General features: G+C 37.1%; 1 protein-coding gene across 3 annotated transcripts; it reads right to left on the reverse strand.

Annotated features, from left to right (window-relative positions):
* Nucleotide 1: 1 nt before the first annotated feature.
* Nucleotides 2–23,016, reverse strand: pacs1a (phosphofurin acidic cluster sorting protein 1a). Of its 3 annotated transcripts, none has more exons than XM_055179925.2 (24): nucleotides 22,564–23,016; nucleotides 20,908–20,995; nucleotides 20,698–20,787; nucleotides 20,419–20,544; nucleotides 20,134–20,278; nucleotides 19,894–19,985; nucleotides 18,366–18,452; nucleotides 17,500–17,559; nucleotides 16,389–16,552; nucleotides 14,954–15,047; nucleotides 14,068–14,151; nucleotides 13,855–13,967; nucleotides 13,573–13,705; nucleotides 10,879–10,983; nucleotides 8,865–8,971; nucleotides 8,054–8,208; nucleotides 7,758–7,868; nucleotides 7,451–7,568; nucleotides 7,288–7,330; nucleotides 6,874–6,916; nucleotides 4,189–4,333; nucleotides 3,806–4,044; nucleotides 3,195–3,314; nucleotides 2–1,045 (listed from the first exon to the last, which is right to left on the reverse strand). In XM_055179925.2, exons 1-24 carry the CDS (start codon nucleotides 22,716–22,718, stop codon nucleotides 927–929), a joined length of 2,736 nt encoding a protein of 911 aa, XP_055035900.2. In that variant the 5' UTR covers nucleotides 22,719–23,016; the 3' UTR covers nucleotides 2–926. The 3 variants fall into 3 exon arrangements, with proteins under 3 accessions (XP_055035900.2, XP_055035899.2, XP_055035902.2); XM_055179924.2 differs by having other exon boundaries at nucleotides 14,068–14,154; nucleotides 22,564–23,015; XM_055179927.2 differs by lacking the exon at nucleotides 17,500–17,559 and having other exon boundaries at nucleotides 14,068–14,154; nucleotides 22,564–23,015.
* Between the last annotated feature and the right edge of the window lie 1,254 nt (nucleotides 23,017–24,270).

Consider the following 24,270-nt stretch of genomic DNA (forward strand, 5'->3'; position numbering starts at 1 on the left):
CTCAATTACAATAGATTTATTACTCCTGCAATTAATTTATGTTTAATGTAAACTTCAAAATACCACACAAGAGCTTTATTAAAGAAAATATACAACACTGACTCTTGACATATAGAGTGGGTTAACAATATAACCACAATTGTACTGCAATGTCATGCACACTGACAAGATTCAGAAAGGCAATAATGGTCCACAATTTCCAGAAATGGTCTTCTTAGGTCACTTGGAAGGTAGGAGGGAGCCATATGATCGGGTTACAATTAACATTAGCTCTTATTGGATCATCTCATTTTAATGGAAGGCATTGGGGAGGTAGAGGCTTTAATAATAGTGAATTAATCAATTAACGACAGTAGAAGAAATAAACTCAGAAACCACAGTGGAGTGGGTTAGGTGTCAATAGCAGCTTAGACAAACCCTGATATAACTGCACATCGTACAGCACATTCATGCATACGTTACAAAATCACATACGCAAACAAATATGTATTTCTATACAAGTGCACCATCATAGTATACTTCACACTATTTTTATATCTTTACTGTAAAAGAAGCTTTGGATGTGAGATTACATAAGTCAAATAAGGTGTTATTAAATATTACTTGAAAATTATAAGATTCAAAACTTACACATCAAATAACAGAAACAACACATCTGATAACTAATATAAAGTGTATTTTAAATGTAAACAATATAATATATTATTGCAAGACAGAGACGAAACACTAGTAGAAAAGGTTGATAAATAACATCATCAGTACACCAGTGATCCATCCTGACTGTTTTGTTCTCAGCCCTTAATAAAAGCCAAAACAATATTAAATTATTCCCCCATTTGCCGACAGTAAGGGCGAGCACTTAAATAAGAACAGCCGGTTCTCTGTTCTGTCAGGTGACTCGAGCATTGACCCAAGGTCAGAGGTCATTAGCAGGAAGGTTTGTTCAAGCCGAACAGCCCTATAGGGATGTACTTAACGTGAGTGGGCCATTGAGACGCCAACTGGAAGAACTTCACATCGTTCCACTCCATTCCATCTACAGACACTAAAACATGACATGAGACATCAAATTAGTGATGCTGTAACATTAAACCGACACAAATATAATTAAGGGTTAAACAATATGGGCTTTTAAAAACGTAAAATGAACGTGGGATAATTTATTATTGAAAAAACATTTATGCACACATTTATATAATAGGTTTGAAATCCTTGTAATCTGTAAACACTGAATTAGTACCTACACTCTTGTTTGTAAACCATTGTTAGGTTAAATATGTGACCCAGTCTGTGAAAACCCAGTTAAAAATCATTTTTTTGTGATTTACATAAAACCATCATGTATATAAAGAACATTGTGTGAAAATAAAACGTTGATATCTTTTTCACAGACAGGGTCACATATGGACAAACACAACCACTGGGTTAAAATGAACCTAGGATTAATTTAATTCAATCCTTGTTGGGTTTGTCCATATTTGAATCAATAATGTCTTGGAGTATAACTACAGCGGGGAAAATAAGTATTTGAGACATCAGCCTTTTTGTCAGTAAGGGGATTTCTAAGTGGGCTATTGACACAAAATTTCCACCAGATGTCAAAGTCAAATATTAAATTCATACAAAGAAATCAGAACATTTAAGTATACAAGTTGAGTCATAATAAATAAAGTGAAATGAGACAGGGAAAAAGTATTGAACACACAAACAGAACAAGGTGCAAAATGGCATAGAATGCCAGGAGATCACCTGAAATCTGTCAGTATTGAGAGAGAAACCCTGCCCCCTATCAGTACTAATTGATATCAGCTGCTTTAGTCCTAATTGTAGCCTTTAAAGGCTTCTCATTACCCAGGAGGCACACAGAAAAGACTTTATGATGGGTAAAAGCAAAGAACTCTCTCAAGATCTTGGTAATCTTATCGTTGAAAAGCATTTGGATGGGAATGGTTATAGGCGCATTTCCAGAATGCTCAATGTTTCTGTGAGCACTGTGGGGGCCATTATTCGGAAATGGAAAGAGCATCACTTCACCATAAACCGGCCACGATCAGGTGCTCCATGTATGATACCTGTAAGAGGAGTCCAAAGAATAATCAGGAGAGCCAAGAACCACTCAGGCAGAACTTCAGGAAGACCTTGCATCAGCAGGTACTGTTGTTTCAAAGAAAACTATAAGCAATGCACTAAAACACCATGGCATTCATGCACGTTCACCACACAAGACTCCGTTGATGAACAAAAAGCATGTTGAGGCTTGGTTAAAGTTTGCGAAAGAGCATTTGGAGAAGCCCGTGGATTATTGGGAGACTATAGTATGGTCAGATGAAAGCAAAATTTAACTTTTTGACAGTCATTCTACACACTATGTTTGGAGAAGAAATGGCACTGTCCACCACCCCAAGAACAGCATACCAAAGGTTAAGTTTGGGGGTGGAAGCATCATGGTTTGGGGCTGCTTTTCAGCAAGGGGTACTGGCAGACTTTTTATTATTGAAGGCAGGATGAATAGAGAAATGTACCGGGTCATTCTGGAAAAAAACCGGGTGCCATCTACGCGAAAGCTGAAAATGAAAAGAGGGTGGACAAACACAAGGCCAAGGACACAATGAAGTGGTTTCAAAGAAAGAAAATCGAGTTGTTGAAGAAAATCTATGGAAAGAACTGAAAATCAAAGTTCATAAAAGAGGCCCAAGGAACCTTCAAGATTTAAAGACCATTTGTGTGGAAGAATGGGCCAGAATCATTCCTGAGCAATGCAGACGACTGGTCTCTCCATACAAGAGGTGTCTAGAAGCTGTAATCACCAACAAAAGCTTTACTACGAAGTATTACATAAAGTTTGTTCAATACTTATTCCCTGTGTCATTTAGCTTTATTTATTATGACTCAACTTGTATACTTAAATGTTCTGATTTCTTTGTATGAACTTAACATTTGGCTTGATGGCTACATCTGGTGGAAATTTTGTGTCAATAGCCCACTTAGAAATCCCCTTACTGATAAAAGTGCTGATGTGTCAAATAAATTTTTCCCGCTGTATATCAGGAATACAAGTTTGGGTCAGGGCTATTTATTCGACCAATGGCAGATGAGAGGAAACCTATATTTTATATAATATTACCCAGCAATTAAAACAGCAATGATCTTGGAAATGTTTGTTTAGATGTTAAAAGCACAGTATTGATCTGTACCTCTTAGACTGGTTTGTTGATTTTTGGCTGAGCAAATAAGTCTGGTGATACCCTCAATGATCTGGCTCTTTGACTCAGTGTCTCTCTCTTTTGGCTTCTTGCCGAGAAAGATGGTCGGCACTGGGGACACACAAAATAAGCTATTAAATGTGAGGAGAATACAAAAAGATAAGCTAAAATAAAGTTAGAGGAAAGAGAGTGTGGACGAGAGAAATACAGGCATAGAAAACAGTGCTGGAAGAAAGAAAACACTGAGTCATCTTCAATAAAAAAGTGAAGCCTTTATACAGCCTGAAGCAGCATTTACAAGCCATTACCATACTGCTGCCGTTTATTTCCAAAGTAACTCCTGAAACTTTCCATTACCTTCATATTGATGTATTATAAAATGTATCTTTTATTAACTACATACTGCAGGTTCTCAATTACTGTAAATGTATGAAACCAAACACCCTATTTTATTCAATTTAAGCTCATAAATGTCCTATACATTGTATAACATATTCCAACGAGTAAACCATGTAAACTTTCACTTATGAGGTTTCATGCTTTAAAAGCAACCAGCAGACAGCTTGTGGACAGCTTTCTGTAAATCTTATGGATCATATCACCTTTCTTGTTCTTCTCCTTGGTCACCACAGTCATGGACATGGTGTTGGTGCAGGTCTGGAGATCGACTGAACCAGAACCGGGCAGCCGGCTGACCTGTAAGGATCTGAAAGCACACTTCAGCGTGTTCTTATTGCCCATGTCTTTCCGCTCTCCGTCTTTGCGCTTCTCGGGCCCTGAAGACACCCAGTAATCCACCTGCAGTCCAACAGCATCCACCACGTGTGACATAATGGGGCTCCTACATTAAAGAATTGATTTAGAAACAGAATTGGCTTTAAATGGATGAGACATTTATTTAAAGCGATAATATGGGGGAAAAAAATATTTTTACTGTATGAAACATATATGTAGAGTATATAATTAATGGACAGCACACACATACCCTAAAGCAGCCAATCCACCAGTTAGTGATGGTGATGGAGGAGGCGTAGAGGAGTCTTTTATCGTCCCAGCAGGAGATCCATGAGCAGGAGGAGACATGGAGGGAACCGCCAAGCATAAAGGCAAACCTTCCTCACCATCTCCACCTTCAATGGGACAAATAACTTTAGTCAAGTTATTAGTAACCAAAATATTACCGGTAATAATTGCTATGGTATGTTATGTCATATGTTATGTTATATAATACATGTTGTTATTTGTTATATTATGATATAATATCCTATATGTTATGTTATGTTGTGTTACATGTTGTTTTGGGTAAGACAAACTACATCCTCAGGTCTCAAACATTAGAGAAAATATCTCAGGAAAACCTCTTGTCAAGTCTATAGAATTGCATTGTTGCTGAGAAAATCAACAGATGTTTGTGTTATACTGTTCTGTATTTTCAGATATTAAATTAATATTTAGTTTACTAATATTTAACTCTAGGACACTAGATAAACAGTTAGCAGTAACTATGACTGAGATTATTTGGTATAGCAGTCATAAAATGACTGGTTTCTTAAAATATTCTTGTAAAAATAAGTTATTAATCATTGCTATCATTGTATAATGTAGAAAATATTTCTCTGCTGTCATTATTTCCAAACATTTTATGCCATGCATTTATGCCTCCAAACATGTTAATAATGTTAGGTATGATGAAGATTATACTTAAATATTTTTAAATACATATTTACACAAAGGACATTGTTGTATAGAAGTGTTGCACACTTCTTGCACACAGCAGGCTTTAAAAAAAACTCAGCAAAAAATGGGGGGTCTGTGCCGCAGTAAAACTTTATGTCTATCGACAGAGAAACGAAGAAAGCCTATGTTTGATCACAAAAATGTTGTCATGTTTTGTCAGGATTGTCACATGTACGCAAAAGAAAAAACAAATCATTGTTGCATTCAGTGGCACTCATAATTATTCTTATTTTCACCAGAAAAAAATTAGGCTAGTGGAAATGCTGATTGGCTGGTAACTTTAGAGTTACCAGCCACATTGGCTGGTGGTCAAAAAAGTTAATTTAGAACCTTATGTTACGTGTTCCATGCGTTATGTTTTAAATGCTATGTGTTATATGTTATGTTATGGATTTTATGTTATGTTAAATGTAATATGTTATGTTTTATATGTTATGGGTTATATGTTATGTTATGTTACATTATGGGCCCTATCTTGCACCCAGCGCAATTGACTTTGTCAGTGATGCATGTATCATTCGTATTTTGCACCGGCACACAGCGGGTTTTTCCCTCCACAGACGCACGTCGGCAAACTAGGGAATGAACTTGCGCTCCCTGGGCGGTTCAGCGCAAAAAAGGAGGCGTGTTCCGACGCAAACCATCCCTGATGATATTTTGCAGTTTTAAAAAACAATTGCGCCACTGCCAGAAAAAACTAGTCTAAAGTCAGTGGAGCGTTGCGCGTGGTTCATTATGCTATTTTAAGGGCGCATGCTTGACCATAATGTATAGCGTGCACAACGCGCACACACTTTGCTTATCTAATCTACACAGATGCAACAGTTATTTTTGCAAATCATAAATTGTTACAATAAAAAATATTAACACATGAAATAAGGGAAATCATTGTGGTGAGCATTGTGGTGATAGTTTTTATTTATTTTGTTTGGCTGCGTTAATAAATCATCATGCAAATAACGATTAAAATATTTTCATAAGTTTGTTGTGTGGCTGTATAACGTTTATTTTATGTAAATAATAATTAAAATGTTTTTCATAAAAACCCTAATGTATGTGAACTTGATTTGTAAGTGTACTTTGGGGTTGGACTGCTTTAACCGACACTGGGCCCTCAAAGTCAACAAAAATTGAGCAGGACCAAAACATTTTACAGCGGATCGCTTTGAAAAATGTTAAGCGACGGCATCAAGTATAACCGCAGCAATGACAGTGTTCTTAATATGACAAAGTAAGTGTTTTGATTAATGACATTAATGTTTATATTTTATCAGTGTATACCACTGTTCAACTAAATGAATATAAAATGGCAAAGATGAATGCACATTTATACATTGATTGAATAGATTTCGTGGAAAAAATAATTCGTTTTTATAATAAATCTTTAAAAATCAAGTTATGGATTTGAATTGCAGGTCTATTATTTGATTATTTTTCTGTAAACCGCACACCTATCTTTTCAAATGTCTTAAAAATTCCGCTTCGCGTCGTGCCGCATTACCACCTTGGTGTGCATTATTTTCAAATAATTCAAAGGACCGGAGTCAATTATTCCGCTTATACCACGGTTACCACAAACATTGCTCTGGTGTCTATTTTTAAGACATTTGAAAAGATAGGTGTGCGGTTTACAGAAAAATAATCAACACCCATAGAACATTTCTCAGCCAATCAGAATGCAGCATTCAACAGACCCGTGGTATAAGTTTTTATAACCTACAGATGCTATGTGAAAGGTTGTAACAGAAAATAGTGGTTTTCATCTTGTCACTTTCTTGGTATAGAAAACACGTTTTTACCGAAATTTGTCAAAATGGATTTATTGCGTTTTGGAACTAAACTCTTCAAATATATGTTGTTGTTATTTTATGTATTGTTTTGCGTCACATGTATTATGGTATATGTTATGTTAGCCAACTGGTACACAACAAACCTGAAGATCCTGGGCTGGGCTCCACTAATCCCACCTTAACAACCTATTGCAAGGAAAAAACAGGTTTCCATTTGTGATTAAAGCTGCAATGTGTAACTTTTCTCCTTTTCCCACAATCGGTTTCAAACACGAAATTGATTGCAGGTTACTTCTTATATTCTAATACTTTATATACGACCTGACAGCTCAACATTAAATAATTTAGCTTTATAAATCAACATTAAACAGCTTAACATCAAACTGGGGTACAATATGCATGTTTATGTACTTGCTCAAAAATTAATATGTGTTTATTTTAAACCACAAAAATTACAGATTGCAGCTTTAAATCTCAATGATGTGTGGTAGTTGCAAAATAATGATCATGAATATGAATACTGAATATGAACTGTATATCATTTAAAATCTACTCACCCCCACGAACGGAACAAAATTTTGGTTGGAGTCATCATCTTGCCTGGAAATGCAAAAAGCAGCTGAAACGACTCCAGTAAAATGAATGCATTAAAAATGAATAAGGCCGTAAAATTTTACAGCAAATGTACTATCAGCCAAAATGCTTCAGCTGCAGTCTCACGTCTTGTGCTTGCAGGTCAGCATGGCTTCAGCAATGGGCAACTGATGGGTAACTGTGGAATTATTGATGTATTGTAGGATTCGTCCCAACACATCCACAATATCAGCAGAGGATGAGACTGAAAATACAAAATACATCTCCAATACAGATGCCAAAGCAATACATCCAGTGTCTAAGATAAACACTAGGAAAATTTGACCTAGAACTGTTAAACACCACTGATCCATAGTCTAGATAAGTGCTGATCATGTGACTAGGTAAAAATCAATAAAAAGTTCAATGCAGTTCAATGAAATGCATTATTTACCCATCTGAGGAGGCTCAGTACGGCTGAAAAACTCTCTCCATGCTGCGTCTAGAAAGGAAGAGCTGTAGTGGTTGTCCAGAGTACCCAAGTGTTTGGCCACAGGGTGAGAACCTGTAAATACACCAAGGATATTCATAGCTAATTTGCATGCCACATGAATGAATACACGTGATCAGTCACATACAAAACTCTAATCTTTGAACAGATCCATCATGGTGGTCCGTCTGAGGGCCTTATAGACCATCTCATCCAGCTCTAAACTAGTCAAATATTGTGTTTAGGATTCCAATACGCACCTAAAGGAACCAGAAAGAATTTCATGTGGCTCAGCCAGTCAGACGTCTTGTTGGCGAGCTGAGAAACAAAGAACCTTAAGATGGCCCCTAGGTAACTCTGACCTCCAACAGCAACCACTTTCACTGGTTTGGGCATGATGGAGTTACAGTTGCAGCTGTGACCAAGAAGACATATGGTTTCTATAAAACTAGTTAAGTTATTTTTTTTTACAGTAGCATAAAACCAGATCAACAATATGATTCAAATCATCAAACATGAATGACATTAAAGGTGACATAGAATGATTGAACGGGGTATTTATCCTTGTTCTGTGATGTGACATGTAGACAAAAATGTTTTTGTTTGGGTCTGTAATGCCTTAGAAGCTTCCTAAAAACCTCACTCAGATAGCTCTATTAGGGTGGGGGATTTTAAACAAGTGGTTTTGCACCTATTTGGCCCCCCTACTGGCTTAACTTGCAATCTCATTACTGATTGGCTGACTTTGCTGCCACTCAAAAAATGTAGCCAATTATTAAAAGTGGAGGGGCAGTTAGATGCCTGTGATGTCATAAGCATCAGTTTTTCAGATTGGGCCGTTTTCTGGCTGACATTTCTAAAAGAGGAATTTCTGTGAGACTGAGATGTTTAGCATGTCTAGCACTTTTTGTATGTTCATGAATGTGGGTAGACTACCATTATTCAACAAAGACAAGGTAAAAATGGTTTTTCATTCTCTGTCCCCTTTAAATATTATTTGACAGCTTGCCATCACTAGAGTTCATGTCAGTTCACATCTGTGTTCAATCGTACAGCTTCTGTGACACTTACAATTTTTGTATGCGTGTGAGCAAGGCAGAGAGGGCGGTCTGGATTTCTGATCCGGAGCAGGTGCAAACCACCGGCAGCTTCTGTGCCTGGAGCAGTTCACCCACATACTGCACACAGAGTATATACAGGGAATCAAACACTGCAGCATAACCTCAGAAATGATAAAAAATATAACACATTTCCATTTGGCAGGCATTTTATCCAAAGCAACTTAGAGTGAATTCAAGTCTTAAGTTTTAGCAGTTGATAATTGAGTTGTTAACACAATTTTCTACCAATTGAGCTACAAGTCCTGGATGCTGATTGGTCAAAACAGCATCCCAGCTGTTTTATGTGTCATTTCTCCATGTATTTTAAGCATTTCAGTCCAGTGTCTGCAAACCTCAGGAGTGACAATAAAGTCACCCAAAAACAATGGTCTGCGAGCATGCCAAAACACAGGGAAGATGTGATTAAAAATCAATACTTTTGAATTGTTCCTAAAATACATGTCAAAATTGTGTTGTTTAAAAATTATTATACCACAGGGCTGAATGCTTTATTCAGATTAGTTGAGAAATGATGCAAGGGTATGCATTATTCTTTGATAAACGCACACTTAACCTGTCAAATGTGGGAACTGTGGTATAAGTGTAATAATTGGTCCTTTGAATTAATTAAAAATAATGTACACCTGCGGTGTAACTTTGCTTTGGTCGTGCTGCATTTCAACCTTGACGTGCTTTATTTTTTAAAGGTGACATAGAATGATTGAACAGGGTATTTATCCTTGTTCTGTGATGTGACATGTAGACAAAAAATTTTTTGTTTGGGTCTGTAATGCCTTAGAAGCTTCATAAAAACCTCTCTCAATAGCTCTATAGGGTGGGGGATTTTAAACAAGTGGTTTTGCACCTATTTGGCCCCCCTACTGGCTTAACTTGCAATCTCATTACTGATTGGCTGACTTTGCTGCCACTCAAAAAATGTAGCCAATTATTTTAAAGTGGAGGGGCAGTGAGATGCCTGTGATGTCATAAGCACCAGTTTTTCAGATTAGGCCATTTTCTGGCTGACATTTCTAAAAGAGGAATTTCTGTGAGACTGAGATGTTTAGCATGTCTAGCACTTTTTGTATGTTCGTGATGAATTCGGGTAGACTACCATTATTCAACAAGACAAGGTAAAAATGGTTTTTCATTCTCTGTCCCCTTTAAATAATTCAATGGCCTGTCGTCAATTATTCATAACATAAAAACTTGTTTTCTTTGCAGTATTCAAGATCTGAAAATGTTCCGCCATTTACATTTTCAGTAAGTAGATGAAAATAAAAATCATTTTATTTTTATTTTAAATTTGACAGGAATGTTGTTGGTAGTTGACAGAATGAAACAAAAATTATAATTTTACTTAAACACATACAGTGGCAAGAAAAAGTATGTGAACCTTTTGGAATTTCATGGTTTTCTGAATACATGTCACAAAATGTGATCTGATCCTCAAGTCAAGGGTATTGACAAACATAATGTATCTAAAAATAATTACACAAATTCAGATCTTTCATGTCTATATTGAAAACAACAAAAAAACCTCATCGTGCTTGTGGAAAAAGTATGTGAACCCTTGAGTTAATGACCTAAAAAAAGCTATTTGGTGTCATGTTTTAGCACACGTTGAGTCTTATGTTTGATAATATGTTTGGAGGTGTGGACTACAGCTACTTTGACTGATAAAAAACCCTCAAATTTTTGTAGTTTTATGACAAATTTATTTAGAAAACCATGAAATTCACATACTTTTTCTTGCCACTATACCTATAAATAGTACATTTACAAAAACTAAAAATAGGCTTGAAGTGGTCTCGTAATTATTTCGGCAGCTGTATATACATATACATCACACCATCTTATTACTGTACTTCATGATGCCTTGCAATTTTGATTAAACTTTTAGACCTTTAGAATCAATATAAATTTAACAAGCTACAGAATGTCCTGTCCTGTAGAAAGATGAGGGCGATAATGGATTGATATACCTGTCCTTGCCAATCGCAGCAGTTTACCAGTATGAGGCTCTCAGGAAGAGTGCTGTCAGACAGCAGAATCTGGTTGAGCTGGTCGTATACGATCTTCCTCGGCATCTACATTCAAAGAACAGAATGACTGAAAATATCTCTAAAAAATGCTGGGTTATTTTTATCCTAGCGCTGGGTCAGAAAGGAACAAACCCAGCCACAGGGTTAAATTAACAACAGAAAATGTTTATATTTGATCCAACGCTGGGTTGAAAATAACTGTTGGGGTATAAATTAACCTATGCTGGGTTGTTTTAGCCCAAAATGCAGTTTTATGGATGTTTTATAATATAAATTAACCAAAGAGTTGGGTTTATTCCTTTTTGACCCCAGCATTTTTAGAAACTACATCATCAGCATGTTTCTTTATTAAGAGCCATTTAATGTAGCCGTACATTCTGACAAAATCAAACCAACATAAAAATCATTAGGGGTGCAACGATATATCGGCCGATGATGCTTGCTATAGACGGTTTCAGAAGTAACAACATAAACAAGCGGCTGTCGCGCTCCGCACGTAACTTCAGGTAAACTCCGCGAAGAATAAATAACAACAAACTTCTTTAAACGTAGTTTATTTATATAAGCAGCAAAAAAAACAACAACACATAGATTACCTAGGAAACCAAATCATTTGTTATTTTCGATGAGGGATTTGTTCAAGAGATCAGTTTAGCAACTAGTCAGACCATTAAAAAAACAAAACCGGAAGTAAAGTTCGGATCCAGACGTGAATCACGTGCGTCCGATGAAACCGTCTATACTTCTCAATGAATTACGGTGAAATGCTGCTACATCCAAAAGGCAGAGGGCGCTCTCGTGCAGAAACTCAATATGCGCTGTAGACGAAGAACCATACGCACGCAGCTATGACAAGCAGCTCCAGGAAATGGCTTAAGGATATATTTATATTGCTGTTCTTCAAACCTTTTCAGGTATTTTCATGATAATAAAGAATTTGTATAATGATTATGTTTGACGAGTGTTGCTTTTTCAAATGCATGTTATAAACGACTCAAACTAACAGTGATTTCAGCTCGATAAGGACTTGATCAAAAGGCGTAGAAAATGAAATAGCTGTGAATAATATCGGCAGTGTGATTCAGAATAGTTATCAGTCAAGTATTATTAGTGTATATGCACAACTGGCGCAACGTCATAGAATGTCTCTGAACAAGTTCACGCCCACTTTTGGGGGAAAACAGACTAGACCTTCCATTGACTTCCATTCAAAATAGCGAAACAAAGCAACGTTCGTACACAGCCGGCAGGCGCAAACAACCTATGAAATCACTCAGATTAAACATGTTGAGTAATTATATGTCCACCCTGCCTGCCATAGAGGGCGAAAGATACATTAACATATTTAATTGGTCAATATAAAAACATGTCCCTTTCATTCTCACAGCGTCAAATTTGTGTTACAACGCTCCCTATTGGCAAGAGGTGTCTTACCCGGACATTTACTCGTAACTCATCGAGTCAACAGGGAAGACAGTGAATGATTTTACTTCGTATTTGAATGTTACTTCGTATTTATATATTATGTCTTTATATTTAGAGTACTGAGTGCACTTTTCCGTCCAGCCATACAACTAACTAGCTTAGCGATATTTACAGCAATCACTGGATAGCGTTGTTACACAAATTTGACGCTGTGAGAATGAAAGGGACATGTTTTTATATTGACCAAATTAAATGTGTTAATGTATCTTTCGGGCTCTATGGCAGGCAGGGTGGACATATAATTACTCAACATGTTTAATCTGAGTGATTTCATAAGTTATTTACGCCTGCCGGCTGTGTACGAACGTTGTTTTGTTCCGCTATTTTGAATGGAAGTCAATGGAAGGTCTGTCTTTTATCCCCCAAAAAGGGGCGGTGACGAAATTTACAGTCAAGTTCCCGGATGTGCCGGTAGTCCGTATAAAGGCATTTATCGGTGCACCCCTAAAAATCATATATGTTTTGTCTAATAAATCACATTATTGTACAGATGTTTTGACAATGATTTCCAACTGATCAACATTTTGGGCAAATATGGGCCGTACCTCCACCAGACACCTGTCGAAAGCAACCATCACAAGAATAAATCAGTAAACTAATGAATAACATTTTTAAATATTAAACACCTTATTATTATAAACTTCAGATAGAGCCACACTTGAAAAAAGCGCAACCATTTGCCTTTAAGACTCTTGTATCGCGGAAGCATCTATTTTTGTCTCACTAACAGCAAGTGTTTCACAAACATTTGATAAAGAACAGTAGAGAGGGAAAACGAAAATACGTTTTAGTGAAATGTATCAAATATTTACTGAACCGCAGGGAGAATTATAAACAGCACTTTTATCATAATGGCTCCCACAGAATGAACCGCTATATGAATCATGCCAGATCCACCACTGAGTTACATAAGACGAATTATCACCCACTCGCTCTTCTGACAACACACCCACCCGAATCCTCCCGTACCAATCCTCACACGCTGCCTAAATGAATCACCATATTCTCTGCTTTGCCCTCTCCTCCAAACACAAACAACTTCCCGAGCAGAAAGCCCTTGGGTTATCGATTCGGCTAAGCTTCAGGCAGAGCAACTTAAGGACAATAAAGCTCCAGGCTAAGTGCTTGCTATACACGTAAGGCTTTTACCTGAGGGGTAAGATTGAGTTCGGCGCATCTCTCGCTGTCCGTGCTGTTGGTGCGCTCACTGACTGGTTTGGACAACTGTCTCTCTTTCATAGGGGTCCCTCGCTTCAATTTGGGTGTATGACCACCATCCAACCTGGGGAGAATTTTTTAATGCTACCCTCTGTTTATCGAAACGTGTACAATAAGAATAAGATCAAGCAACAATACTATTTAAGAAAAAATATATATTTACACTATTTTGAATAAAGCATATCTCAGTTAAAGGATACTCCAGCCACTGACCTGGGTGAAGGCATGTTTGTGCTACTGCTTCTCTGTGGGGTCCGCGGCCTCTCCGCCACAGATACAGTGATGCTCGGGGTCCCATCTCCTATAATCTCCACTTCACTGTGTTCCTACAGCATCAACCTCTCAATAAACACTAGTCCATCGGCTTACAAAGGATAAACAAGGTATTACTACAGACTACATGAGAGAGAGAGAAAACAATCTCACCAGTGCGTCCATCTCTGCGAAAGCATCATCCAGGTGTGCGCTCGGGGAACGCGGGATTTTAACACATTTTCCAGGCTGTTCACCCTTCTTAATGAGAGAAAATGGAGAGGACGACATAGCAAGAGATGAAACGTAGTGAGCATCGATGCGCCCTACCCGAGGTGTCAAGAATTGGAGAAACGAAATGTTAAAGATGTTTACATTTAAAAGAGGTTACTGTACAACAAAAACATCCTGCAAGTGTCAGAACACAAAACTAATTCCAAGTTTAAAATACAGTGTGAATTATTTATTTCTACCCATCTGAAATGCACTTTGAATGCTACAGTCACTTCTGTGCACTAAAACAACTACACTTACATGAAGAAAAATGTTAGAAGACAATTTTGTAATATACAACAAGGCATTAAAAGTGCAATGTGAGACTTTTAGAAGTATCTCTTGACAGAAATGCAATATAATATACATAATTGTATTATCATGACATAATGAACTGTATTGTTTTATTAACTTAGAATGAGCCGTTTTTATCTACATACACAGCGGGTTTCCTTACATCACCGCTATGTTTCTACAGTAGATTTAAAACTGTTTTACAGAGTGCGTTTTGTCCCTATGATATCTCAAACAACGACATGTTCGTTCTGTGGCCCCTCACTGGACCTTTAATTCATTGAATACATTCATTCATTTAGAAGATGCTGTTATCCAAAGCAATTTACAAATGAAAGAGCATTAAACATTATTAAACAAATCTTTGTATCATTGTAAATGTGATGCAATGTTACTACAACACAAAGTAATATAAAATAACATCAACGATAAGGTTAAATATATAAAGCAAATCTAAGTGGTGCTAAACTATATTTCTCTAAGAAATACTTACAGGACTCAGCTTGTCTTTGCCAAGGCTGCACCTGCTGTGCAAGCTACCAACCTCTGTCAGAGAGCTGGACTGTGACATTCCTTCAAAAAATGGCCTAATGCAAAAAAAAAAATAGAGATACTTATTAAGATGTAGGCCGTTTGCTTACACCAGATATCTTATGCGTTCGATGATGACGTTTCCACCGAGCATTTTAGCCATACACAGTTTGTATATTCTTGAATTCAATTTGAGATTGAAATATGCCATTTATATACTGTGCTTTCATTATTATAGATAATATAGACGCAAGGAGGACGTTTTGTCACAAAACAATATGAAGAGCTCAGATGCAAAAGCCACTAAAGGGATAGTTCACTTTAAAATGAAAATTCTGCAATAATTTACTCATCCTCATGTTGTTCTAAACCTGTATGAATTTCTTTTTTCTGATGAATACTTCCAAAATATTTTTTCCTACTATGGAAGTCAATGGTCACTGTGTGTTTGCCATCATTTCTCGGAATGTCTTCTTTTGTGTTCGTCAGAGGAAAGAAGTTCATTCAGGTTTGGAACAACATGAGGATGAGTGAATGATGACAGAATTTTCATTTTAAAGTGAACTATCCCTTTAACCGAATGCTCTCGGCACGTATTATATGTTTATCAAATACTTTTGCTTTAAATCCACTTCATCCCGACATTAGGCCATTCAGAAATACCAGTTTGTTGGCAGAATCCATTAAAAACATAGTAAACAGAAGAAAAATTGTATATACAACGGTGCGCATACATCAAGGTGCAAGAGTTAACTTGTATAAAGGAATTTTACAGAATATATTAGGATTTTCCGTTTTTAACTGTTTTTTTTATTTATAATTTTTCATTTATTTAGAAAAGATATATAAAAAGTTATATTAGAATATTTAGAGTACTTTTATAAATAAAAAGTGACTGGAGACTTTTAAAGGGAAGATTTGTTGCATGTACTTAGAGGGTTTTGCAGCGAAAGACAGTCAAATTAGTTAAATAACAATGCAATGACTAAAGTGACATTTGTGAAAATAAAGCATTTCAGTTACTGACTAATAACCTTTTTTATTGCCATTACAGTGAAATTACTAAACATAAACATAAGAGCATGAGAAAAATGCTAATTTACAAGAAAACATTTCCAACGCAACTTAAGAGGGATTTGCATCATTTCACGCATTCGCATTAACATGTAATCAACAGAGAATGACATATACAGCATATTTGGCGAAATTGGCGTGCTGTCCGATGGGAGGGTTGCGAGCTCGGAATTTTAGTTTGAACCCAGAGTCCCCCCCTCCCCTTAACTGGAATAGATGTACTAGCTGAGAGTGAGGCGATGGGGTGGAGGACAGATTCTGCAAAAACTGTCACGGGACAGAGGTGAGGGACAGCTATATATTTTATCTAGGGAAGGTTGTACCTGAGGATGGGTTTGGGCGTGCTGTGTATACTGTCTGTGTCTTCCAGCTCTGGTCCACTGTCACTGGGGTTATACCTCTCTAAACTGTCATAGAGCTCATCCAGGCCCTCTTCAACATCACGGATATGCTCCTGGGACACATGGTCCTCCAAATCAAAGCCCACCTGCATGCATAATATTACTCATCAAACAGACTTCTGCATGGGTACTGCAATACTGATAAACCTGTAGCTTGAGAGAGAACAGTGAGGTAGTGATCAACTTATAACACACCTTACATAATCGGAAAAATAAAGTGTTACTCATTGCACCATAACATCAGTCACTTTTTAAACCAAGTAAAACGTGCTTATACACAAATGTTGTAGGAGTTGCCGTAGCATATGGCATTGCAGGAACTGCAGTACTGCAGTTTTAAAGATTTTGTCATGCTTATCAGTGCATAACATTTTTTGGCTTTCAGTTAGAATATGTTAACCTTAAGTCCGGAGTATAGTCATGGTCGAACGCACCGCCTCACAAAGTATTCCTGTACACAGACACTCAACAAATGCACATTGCGCCAAAATGCAATGCATCTCCTGTGCTACAAATTACATTCTATATACTAATAACGAGAATTGTACACGTAAAAAATTTACAATACTTTGGCCTTTAAGGATATCTAAAAACTAGTATGCTTCAAAACATTGACAAAATTCACATTTAGAAGATAAATGTCTCTTATTTCCACTAATGCAGATCAGTAAAAAGCCTATTGGCTAGTTTAAAAGGAGGAGTCAACCAATATGCCCCACCCTAACTTCCTGTTTCAGTAGAAATTAAAGCAATTTAACGTTACTTTTCATAAAATGTATCATTGTAACAAAATGAATGTCTTCTCATAAGAACTAAGGCATTATTGTAAAATACTACCTTAGAAAGCAACATTCCTCAACATGATAGGCTTACGATATGTAATTAAACTACACTAACTGACAAGAGATCAAAGCGACATAAAGTTCATCCAGCCTTAGAGACAAAGTGATGACTTCAGCTACAATTTGACGTTGAAGTATGAAGGGAAACCAGAAAGATAGGATGCATGAAATGACCCAAAGGCTGCAATTACCTCATCTGACACTTTGAACCATTTCAACACAGCCAAAAGCTTCTGTCTGATGTTAGGTTGCTGGATTTAAAACACAAACACCTTGTTAGAAAGAAAACAGGACAGTCAGAAGCAACAATAGGAAACAGACACAAATTAGCAGCGTATCTGGCTGAAAAACGGCAGGGAAAAAATAGCAGCAAGCAGATAGAAAAAACTGTCACAACATGCAGTGATCTGGCATAGGGACCACAGCGTGTCAGCTAGAATAAAGAGCGCACAAGAAAAACAAAGCAGAGTAGAGAAGGCATCTGGGAAGAGGAAGCAGAAAATGTGTTCACAAGACTCGACCCGTGAGATTAAATACGACTGCAAGAATTTCAGCATCTGCCGCTATACGACTAAACAACATCGGTTTGGCCAGCATGAGGAAAGAGAGCAAATCTGCTTTTATAAACCTGCATTAAAGGGGACATTTCACAATACTTTTTTAAGTTGTGAAATAAATCTCTGATGTCCCCAGAGTACGTATGTGAAGTTATTGCTCAAAATATCACATAGATAATTTATTATACCATGTTAAAATTGTCACTTTGTAGGTGTGTCCTTTTAAATGCAAATGAGCTGATCTCTGCACTAAATGGCAGTGCCGTGGTTGGATAATAAGCCCCTTAATCTGCACTATCCCCTTCTGACATCACAAGGGGAGCCAGATTTCAGTGACCTATTTTTTCACATGCTTGCAAAGAATGGTTTACCAAAACTAAGTTACTGGGTTGATCTTTTTCACATTTTATAGGTTGATAGAAACACTGGGGACCCAATTATAGCCCTGAAACATGGAAAAAGTCAGATTTTCATGATATGGCCCCTTTAATGTTACTTACGTTACTAACTCTGGTGATGGATGCTGTTGAAGGTAATTTACGACGAGGTTTCTTCTTTCTTAGTTCATCATCGTCATCGTACAGGTACTGGCCAAAAACAAAATTTTATCCTTTAAACCATCTTGATGATCATAATAGAACAGAATAGAATCATTTTCATCTCTGGATTAACTATTTAAAGGGATACACCAGGCAAATATCTAGGGCTGGGTAAAAATATCTATTCATCAACGCATTGCAATTATTTGTTTCTCAATTCAATATCGATTCATCAAATCTTATGAATCGATTCAGCCCACTGGCCAGTGGTGGCGCTGTAGGCAACACTCTAGTGAGAGCGTTCAGCATTGTACAAGATCAAAGATATATACACTAGTGCTGCGTCCAAACCGCCTACTTCCATACTATATAGTACGCAAAAAGCAGTAGGCGAGACGAGTAGTATGTCCGAATACATAGTATTCGAAAAACAGTATGCGAAAAGTACCCGGATGACCTACTACTTCCGGTTAGACTTTGCAGTGTGTCATCACCGCCACCACAGTCTCTCAAAATCCTGTGGAGAACACTGTAAAAATATTCTCAGGTACTTAATTACTTGTGTATTTACTTATTACGTAATCGATTTCGAAGCAAATAAATCAATATTGAATTGAAGCCTCAAGAATCGAACCGAATTGAAAATTCGTAACAATACCCAGCCCTACAAATATCAAAATGACCCCATGATTTACTCACCCTCAAGCAATACGAGATACATATGTCCATCATATTTGAAGGTATTTTAGTAAATATTCTTGCTCTTCCAAGATTGATTATGGAAGAAAATACAATCAGGGAACAACTTCTGACTTTAAACCCCAAATAAGTGCATTCATACTTCACAGAGGTTATCCGGCAATGACGCCATCTTGGATTCACGCCAGAATTTTAGTGTAGTAAGCGCTCGTTGCCATGGGTACGTTGGGCAGTGTCTCTCATGAATAGCTTGAGTCCAAGATGGCGTTGTTACCAGAAGCTAGTTATTATAATTTATAATAATATAAGTTTAAAATATGGATATCTTCTTAGAAAATTGCATTGGTTACCCTCAGACGACCTTTATTAACCCCTTGGAACGTCTGAAAATGATGCATGCATGACTTCAAAGTCAAAAATGGTTCCCTGATACCCGTTCAAAAGCTCGGAAAAGCAAGGAAATTTCCTAAATTAACTTCAAATATGTTCATCTGAAAGATAATAGACATATGCATCTCGGATTGCTCGGATTTTAATACTTGGCTGGAGTATCCCTTTAAACCTGAGCTTTCAATTTCCAGCACTTGAACTATATTTCCTCTCTCTCCTTTTCTCTGCTATGGTAAAAATAATAAATATCTTATATTATCTGATGTCTACAAAACAGTGCTTCACTGTTCACTTTAGCCTAAGCATACTAGGCACTGCTATAATTATCCAAACAGTAAATGGGCACAATGGATGAATTTCAAAATCAATGTCTTTAATCTGCCAGGCCTCATATAAGTACCTGCTCCTGTAGTTGGTCATCGCTGGCATCCTGCTCCGACGAATAACTTTCCTCTTCCTCCTCTGAGTAATTATCAATGTCTGTTGAGCGACCTAAAAGAACACAAGAACACAATACAACCATATAAGAGACAAAAGCTAACAGAAAGTGCCCTAAAAATAAAAAAAAAACATGACTTTTTATAACTTCTCGTTAGCTGCTTTAAACTGGATATAAGATTAAAGTGTGTCACTCTCTTACTAGACAGCTTGGCCTTTGGTCCCTCTGGGTCGATGGGTTGACTGGAAAGGGAATAGACCCTGATCTCAGCGACAGGAACTGCTGTGTCCTTTACTGTTGTGTGCAAACCTAAAATCTGAGCTCCCTCCGTGGGGTGCTGCATTACCTGTTGAAAAAAAAATATCAAAGCAATAAATTTGACCATCAGTGGAAGAAAACAGGCAAGATTTTGCTTAAATTAAGCTGTTGTCATCATGTATGAATTATTCGATATTTGTAAAGTGCCTGAAGGCTTTAGTTTCTCACCTCAGCCATATTAATATGTCCTAATGCGAGGGTCTTATAGCCCAGTATAGTGCGATTCTTGTACCTCTTGCGTCTCTGCAGCATAATCTGAAGTTTATTAGCATCTCTCTTCAAAAAGTGTGGATACTGAAGAAGATATTGGAACAGAAACCTTATATTTAAATTCAATTCATTACAAAAACAAGGAAAAACTTGCTTGGGATACAGCAATACCTAATATGTAATGTACAAATGCTAATTTGATATAAGTTTAAGCCATAGCACACTTAAAAAGTTAACCTGAAGTGTGAAGGTCAGCTGAAGATCAGTCTCTGTAAGGCCAGCACAGGACAGCATGATTTCATTAGACCGCAAAATACGCTTTGAGCCCTAAAAAGCCATTTACAATCATTAGTCACATAAACAAAGACAACCTAGTTTTTAAATAAAAAATAATAAACGACAGGTTTAGATTTGGAGGTTGTAAACCAGTAAATCAAGTGTATTTACCTGAAGTTTCACAGCAATGACAACAGATGTAAGATCTCTGTCCAGCTCCCTCAAAATCACTAATTTTTTAAGAGTTAGACTAAGAAGTCTGCAAGAGAAAATAAAAGAGATGAAAGAGAGAGGGAGTGAGAGAGAGATAAAGAAGTTGCCCTGAGGACAAGTTGCTATGGTAGCTGAATGAATAATCTGTCCTCAACCATTTATAAAGTTTACGGTACAGGGTTGATATGTTGGCCCAGATCCCAAATGCAATCGTGGTTGACATTTCATCTAAAATTGGAGACAATAATTGTGACCTTTTGTATTGAGTTTAAGCACAAGTACAAATCTAAACTTGGCTCATCTGTTTAAGATTTAAACAATTATACAAATGACTGGTGCACGCAGCTATCACTGAATGACATGAAAGCTATTTCCAAATGAGACAAGACAACCAAATGCAAAGCTCAGTGGCAGATAAGGGAGGCAATGTCCCAAAAACTGGGTTGTCATCTGTCTTCAAGGTGTGTTGAGAGTTTTTGGCCTGATGTCAAGAACATTGCAGTGGTGATATTAAATTAAAGTCATACATTTCAGAGTGACAGCACTCAGACATATGAAGAAATTAGCTTTCTGCGACAGGTTGTATTTTTACATAATGACAGAAAGACATTGTCATAAATAATAAAAAATACTGTACTGTATTATACACATGCATAGAGAAACTATGAAGACTGACACAGCAGCAAATTTAGAAACACAATACACTGTCATGTCTCAAGTACAGAATGTAATGCAAAGATTATATATTATATAAAGTAAAAAGCAAAACATAGGCACATTAATTGTGCATCAGTGCATCCCCCTTATATATAGTTTATTGGTATAAACAATATCTTATGATGCAACGCTCAATAACTACTGATGTGGAAAGCAGTTTAAATCCAGTCCCATCTACAAAGTGAGTCAAATTGAACCTGCAGCTCATAGATTAAAGGTCTAATTCATTTATAAGTCGGCCCTTCTGCATTAGAGCGTAACTTTAGAGCAAGTCGACTCCAGGCCAGAGAGATGGGTAATGAAATTGTGAAAGGAGGGGAAAATCAACCATCTTACCTTTCATTCCTCTTATGTAAGATTTGCACAATATGCTACAACATTCACTTCGATTTTTACATTTATCAACAATCTGGTGTAACCTACTTCAATGGAAACAACAAAGTTAGATCCTGACAAACCTGAATGTTACCAAAAAATCTTATTGTCATGGGTAGAAGCTCTTTACAGGACCCACTTTTCAATTTTTTGTGTCAGATTCAGTCACTCCAGCACTGTTTTGTTTTTCTATTGGAAACGATTTACAGTCAGACTCTTTAATGGACATTTTCTGTGGCAATCCCTGCATTAGACAAATATTAAAACAGTTAACAGCTGTGTACTAATAGGGTTGGAAACGTCAACTGCATTAAAAGCAATATGCATCCTCACCTCCACACATCAGTAACAGACAATATCACTTTAATACTTGTTCTTGTGTAAACAAAAAAGAGAGGGAGATAATTGCGTTTTCTTTTTCAATATGCAATTTTGTCTGGCAATAATATGCAACAGCGCACTGTGATCATAATAAACTATTGACTCTGTTATAAAGTAACTCAATGTACAGAAACTACATACCTGGGAACACAGCTCGGAGACGAACTGTCAATCTCCCATGTCGCAAACAAGTTCATCTGCACCGGGCGATTTGAGGGGATCGTGACCGACCTAGAGGGGTGCAGGTGGGGAGACGGGACTCCCGTCCGCTGCTGAATCCCTCCGCGCTCCGACATGCTGAAGTACCGGACTCTGTGTTGTGATCCTCAGTTCCTACCTCCGTTAACGTTTCATTGCCGCGGTAGCTCGATCACTGTTTTGCGGTCAGTCCGGTGTGTGATCCGCGTGTGGTCAATCAGGCGTTAAAAACACAGCAGGAAGCGGAAACCTCTTTAAAATCATATCAGAAAAAGAAACGCCTCTCCTTAATAAAGACGCGTGACACGGCGTGAGTTTTAATGCCACATCTGCAACGCATGCGACGCAACAAAACTAGAGCGCGAGAATTTGCGTGCAGAGGAGACAGCATCCGGATTTAGACCAGCTGTCAATCACAGTGTGTGTAACACTTGTGGAAGCATTTTGACTTTTTTGTTTATAAATAAAATATCACTATATTTTGCGCATTGTATTATAAGATATGTCAGTTTTTAAGTGTGTGTAGGTAAATGTGCTTCAGATAACCACTTTAAGCATGATTTTACTGTACAACCATATTTTTTTATTTGAAATAAAACCATAGAAGACACAAATTAATCATGGTCTCAATTCAGGAACCATATGGTATTTGTAGATAAACTATGGTAATACAGAAAGGCACTTTATAAATAAAAATTATTATTATTATGGTAAACAATGTGCCCAAAAACACGGTTACTTCACTTTTACTGTAGGCCTTATATAACCATGGTTAATTTTTCTAAGGGACAACTACAGTCTCTCTCTCTCTCTCTCTCTCTCTCTCTCTCTCTCTCTCTCTCTCTCTCTCTCTCTCTCTCTCTGCTGCCACCCACAGTGACACTATTTAAAGTTTATCTCTTCCTGACAGATTGAAGTCACAGAGAAGTTTCAAATATTGAAACATGCAGAATGTCAATGATTATTTAAAAGAACCCAGAGTTCTTTACATTTTCTGCATATTAATACTTTTACATAAAGTTTAAACTATGTACAGTTATTCCCTGAGGGTTTAAATATCTGCTATATATATTATTTATCAAGTTCAAGTTATAGATTATTGTCATTATGTAGACATACGGGAACGAAATGTTGTCTCACAAGGCCATGGCATTACACATTTCATATTACACATTTACACATCTATCTACCTATTTAGATGCATGAATATGAACCAGGGACAAAATAGGATTAAGTTAAACACATGTTTGTTTGTTTTGATCTGATCTGTTCTTATCTGCAGCATAATCCTGTGAACAAACATAATTAGATTGCTGTTGTGTTTTAGGCACAAAAAACAACATATTTCTGGAGGCTGCAGTATTATATATATATATACATAAAATACATAAAATACTGCAGCCTCCAGAAATATAATCCAGGAGGATTTGTTTGATTTCTCATTTCTCTCTGTGAAGATTTAGGAATTTGGGTCATTTGCATCCACAGTCAGGTGACAGTCACATATATAGCTCTTTGGTGACCCCTGTTGGCCAAGAATTCAGTGACAAATTATACTGATCTATAGAGGGGTTGCAAGTTTACAAACAGTACAGGGTGCGCGCGCATCCAGGGGGCAGAAAGCCAGATTGGTGAGCTGATCCGCTACTG

Source organism: Misgurnus anguillicaudatus, chromosome 9 (genome assembly GCF_027580225.2).
Source record: "Misgurnus anguillicaudatus chromosome 9, ASM2758022v2, whole genome shotgun sequence".
Lineage (NCBI taxonomy): Eukaryota > Metazoa > Chordata > Actinopteri > Cypriniformes > Cobitidae > Misgurnus > Misgurnus anguillicaudatus.

Bases quoted from the DNA above. Each gene is read 5' to 3' on its own strand.
- pacs1a (XM_055179924.2), bottom strand. From the start codon at position 22,718: ATGTCGGAGCGCGGAGGGATTCAGCAGCGGACGGGAGTCCCGTCTCCC. The intron at 15,048-16,388 runs GTACAACCTTCC...TTTTTGCATTAG, and splicing joins ACGCCCAAACCCATCCTCAG to GCCATTTTTTGAAGGAATGT. The intron at 3,315-3,805 runs GTGATATGATCC...GTGTGTCCCCAG, and splicing joins CAAGGAGAAGAACAAGAAAG to TGCCGACCATCTTTCTCGGC.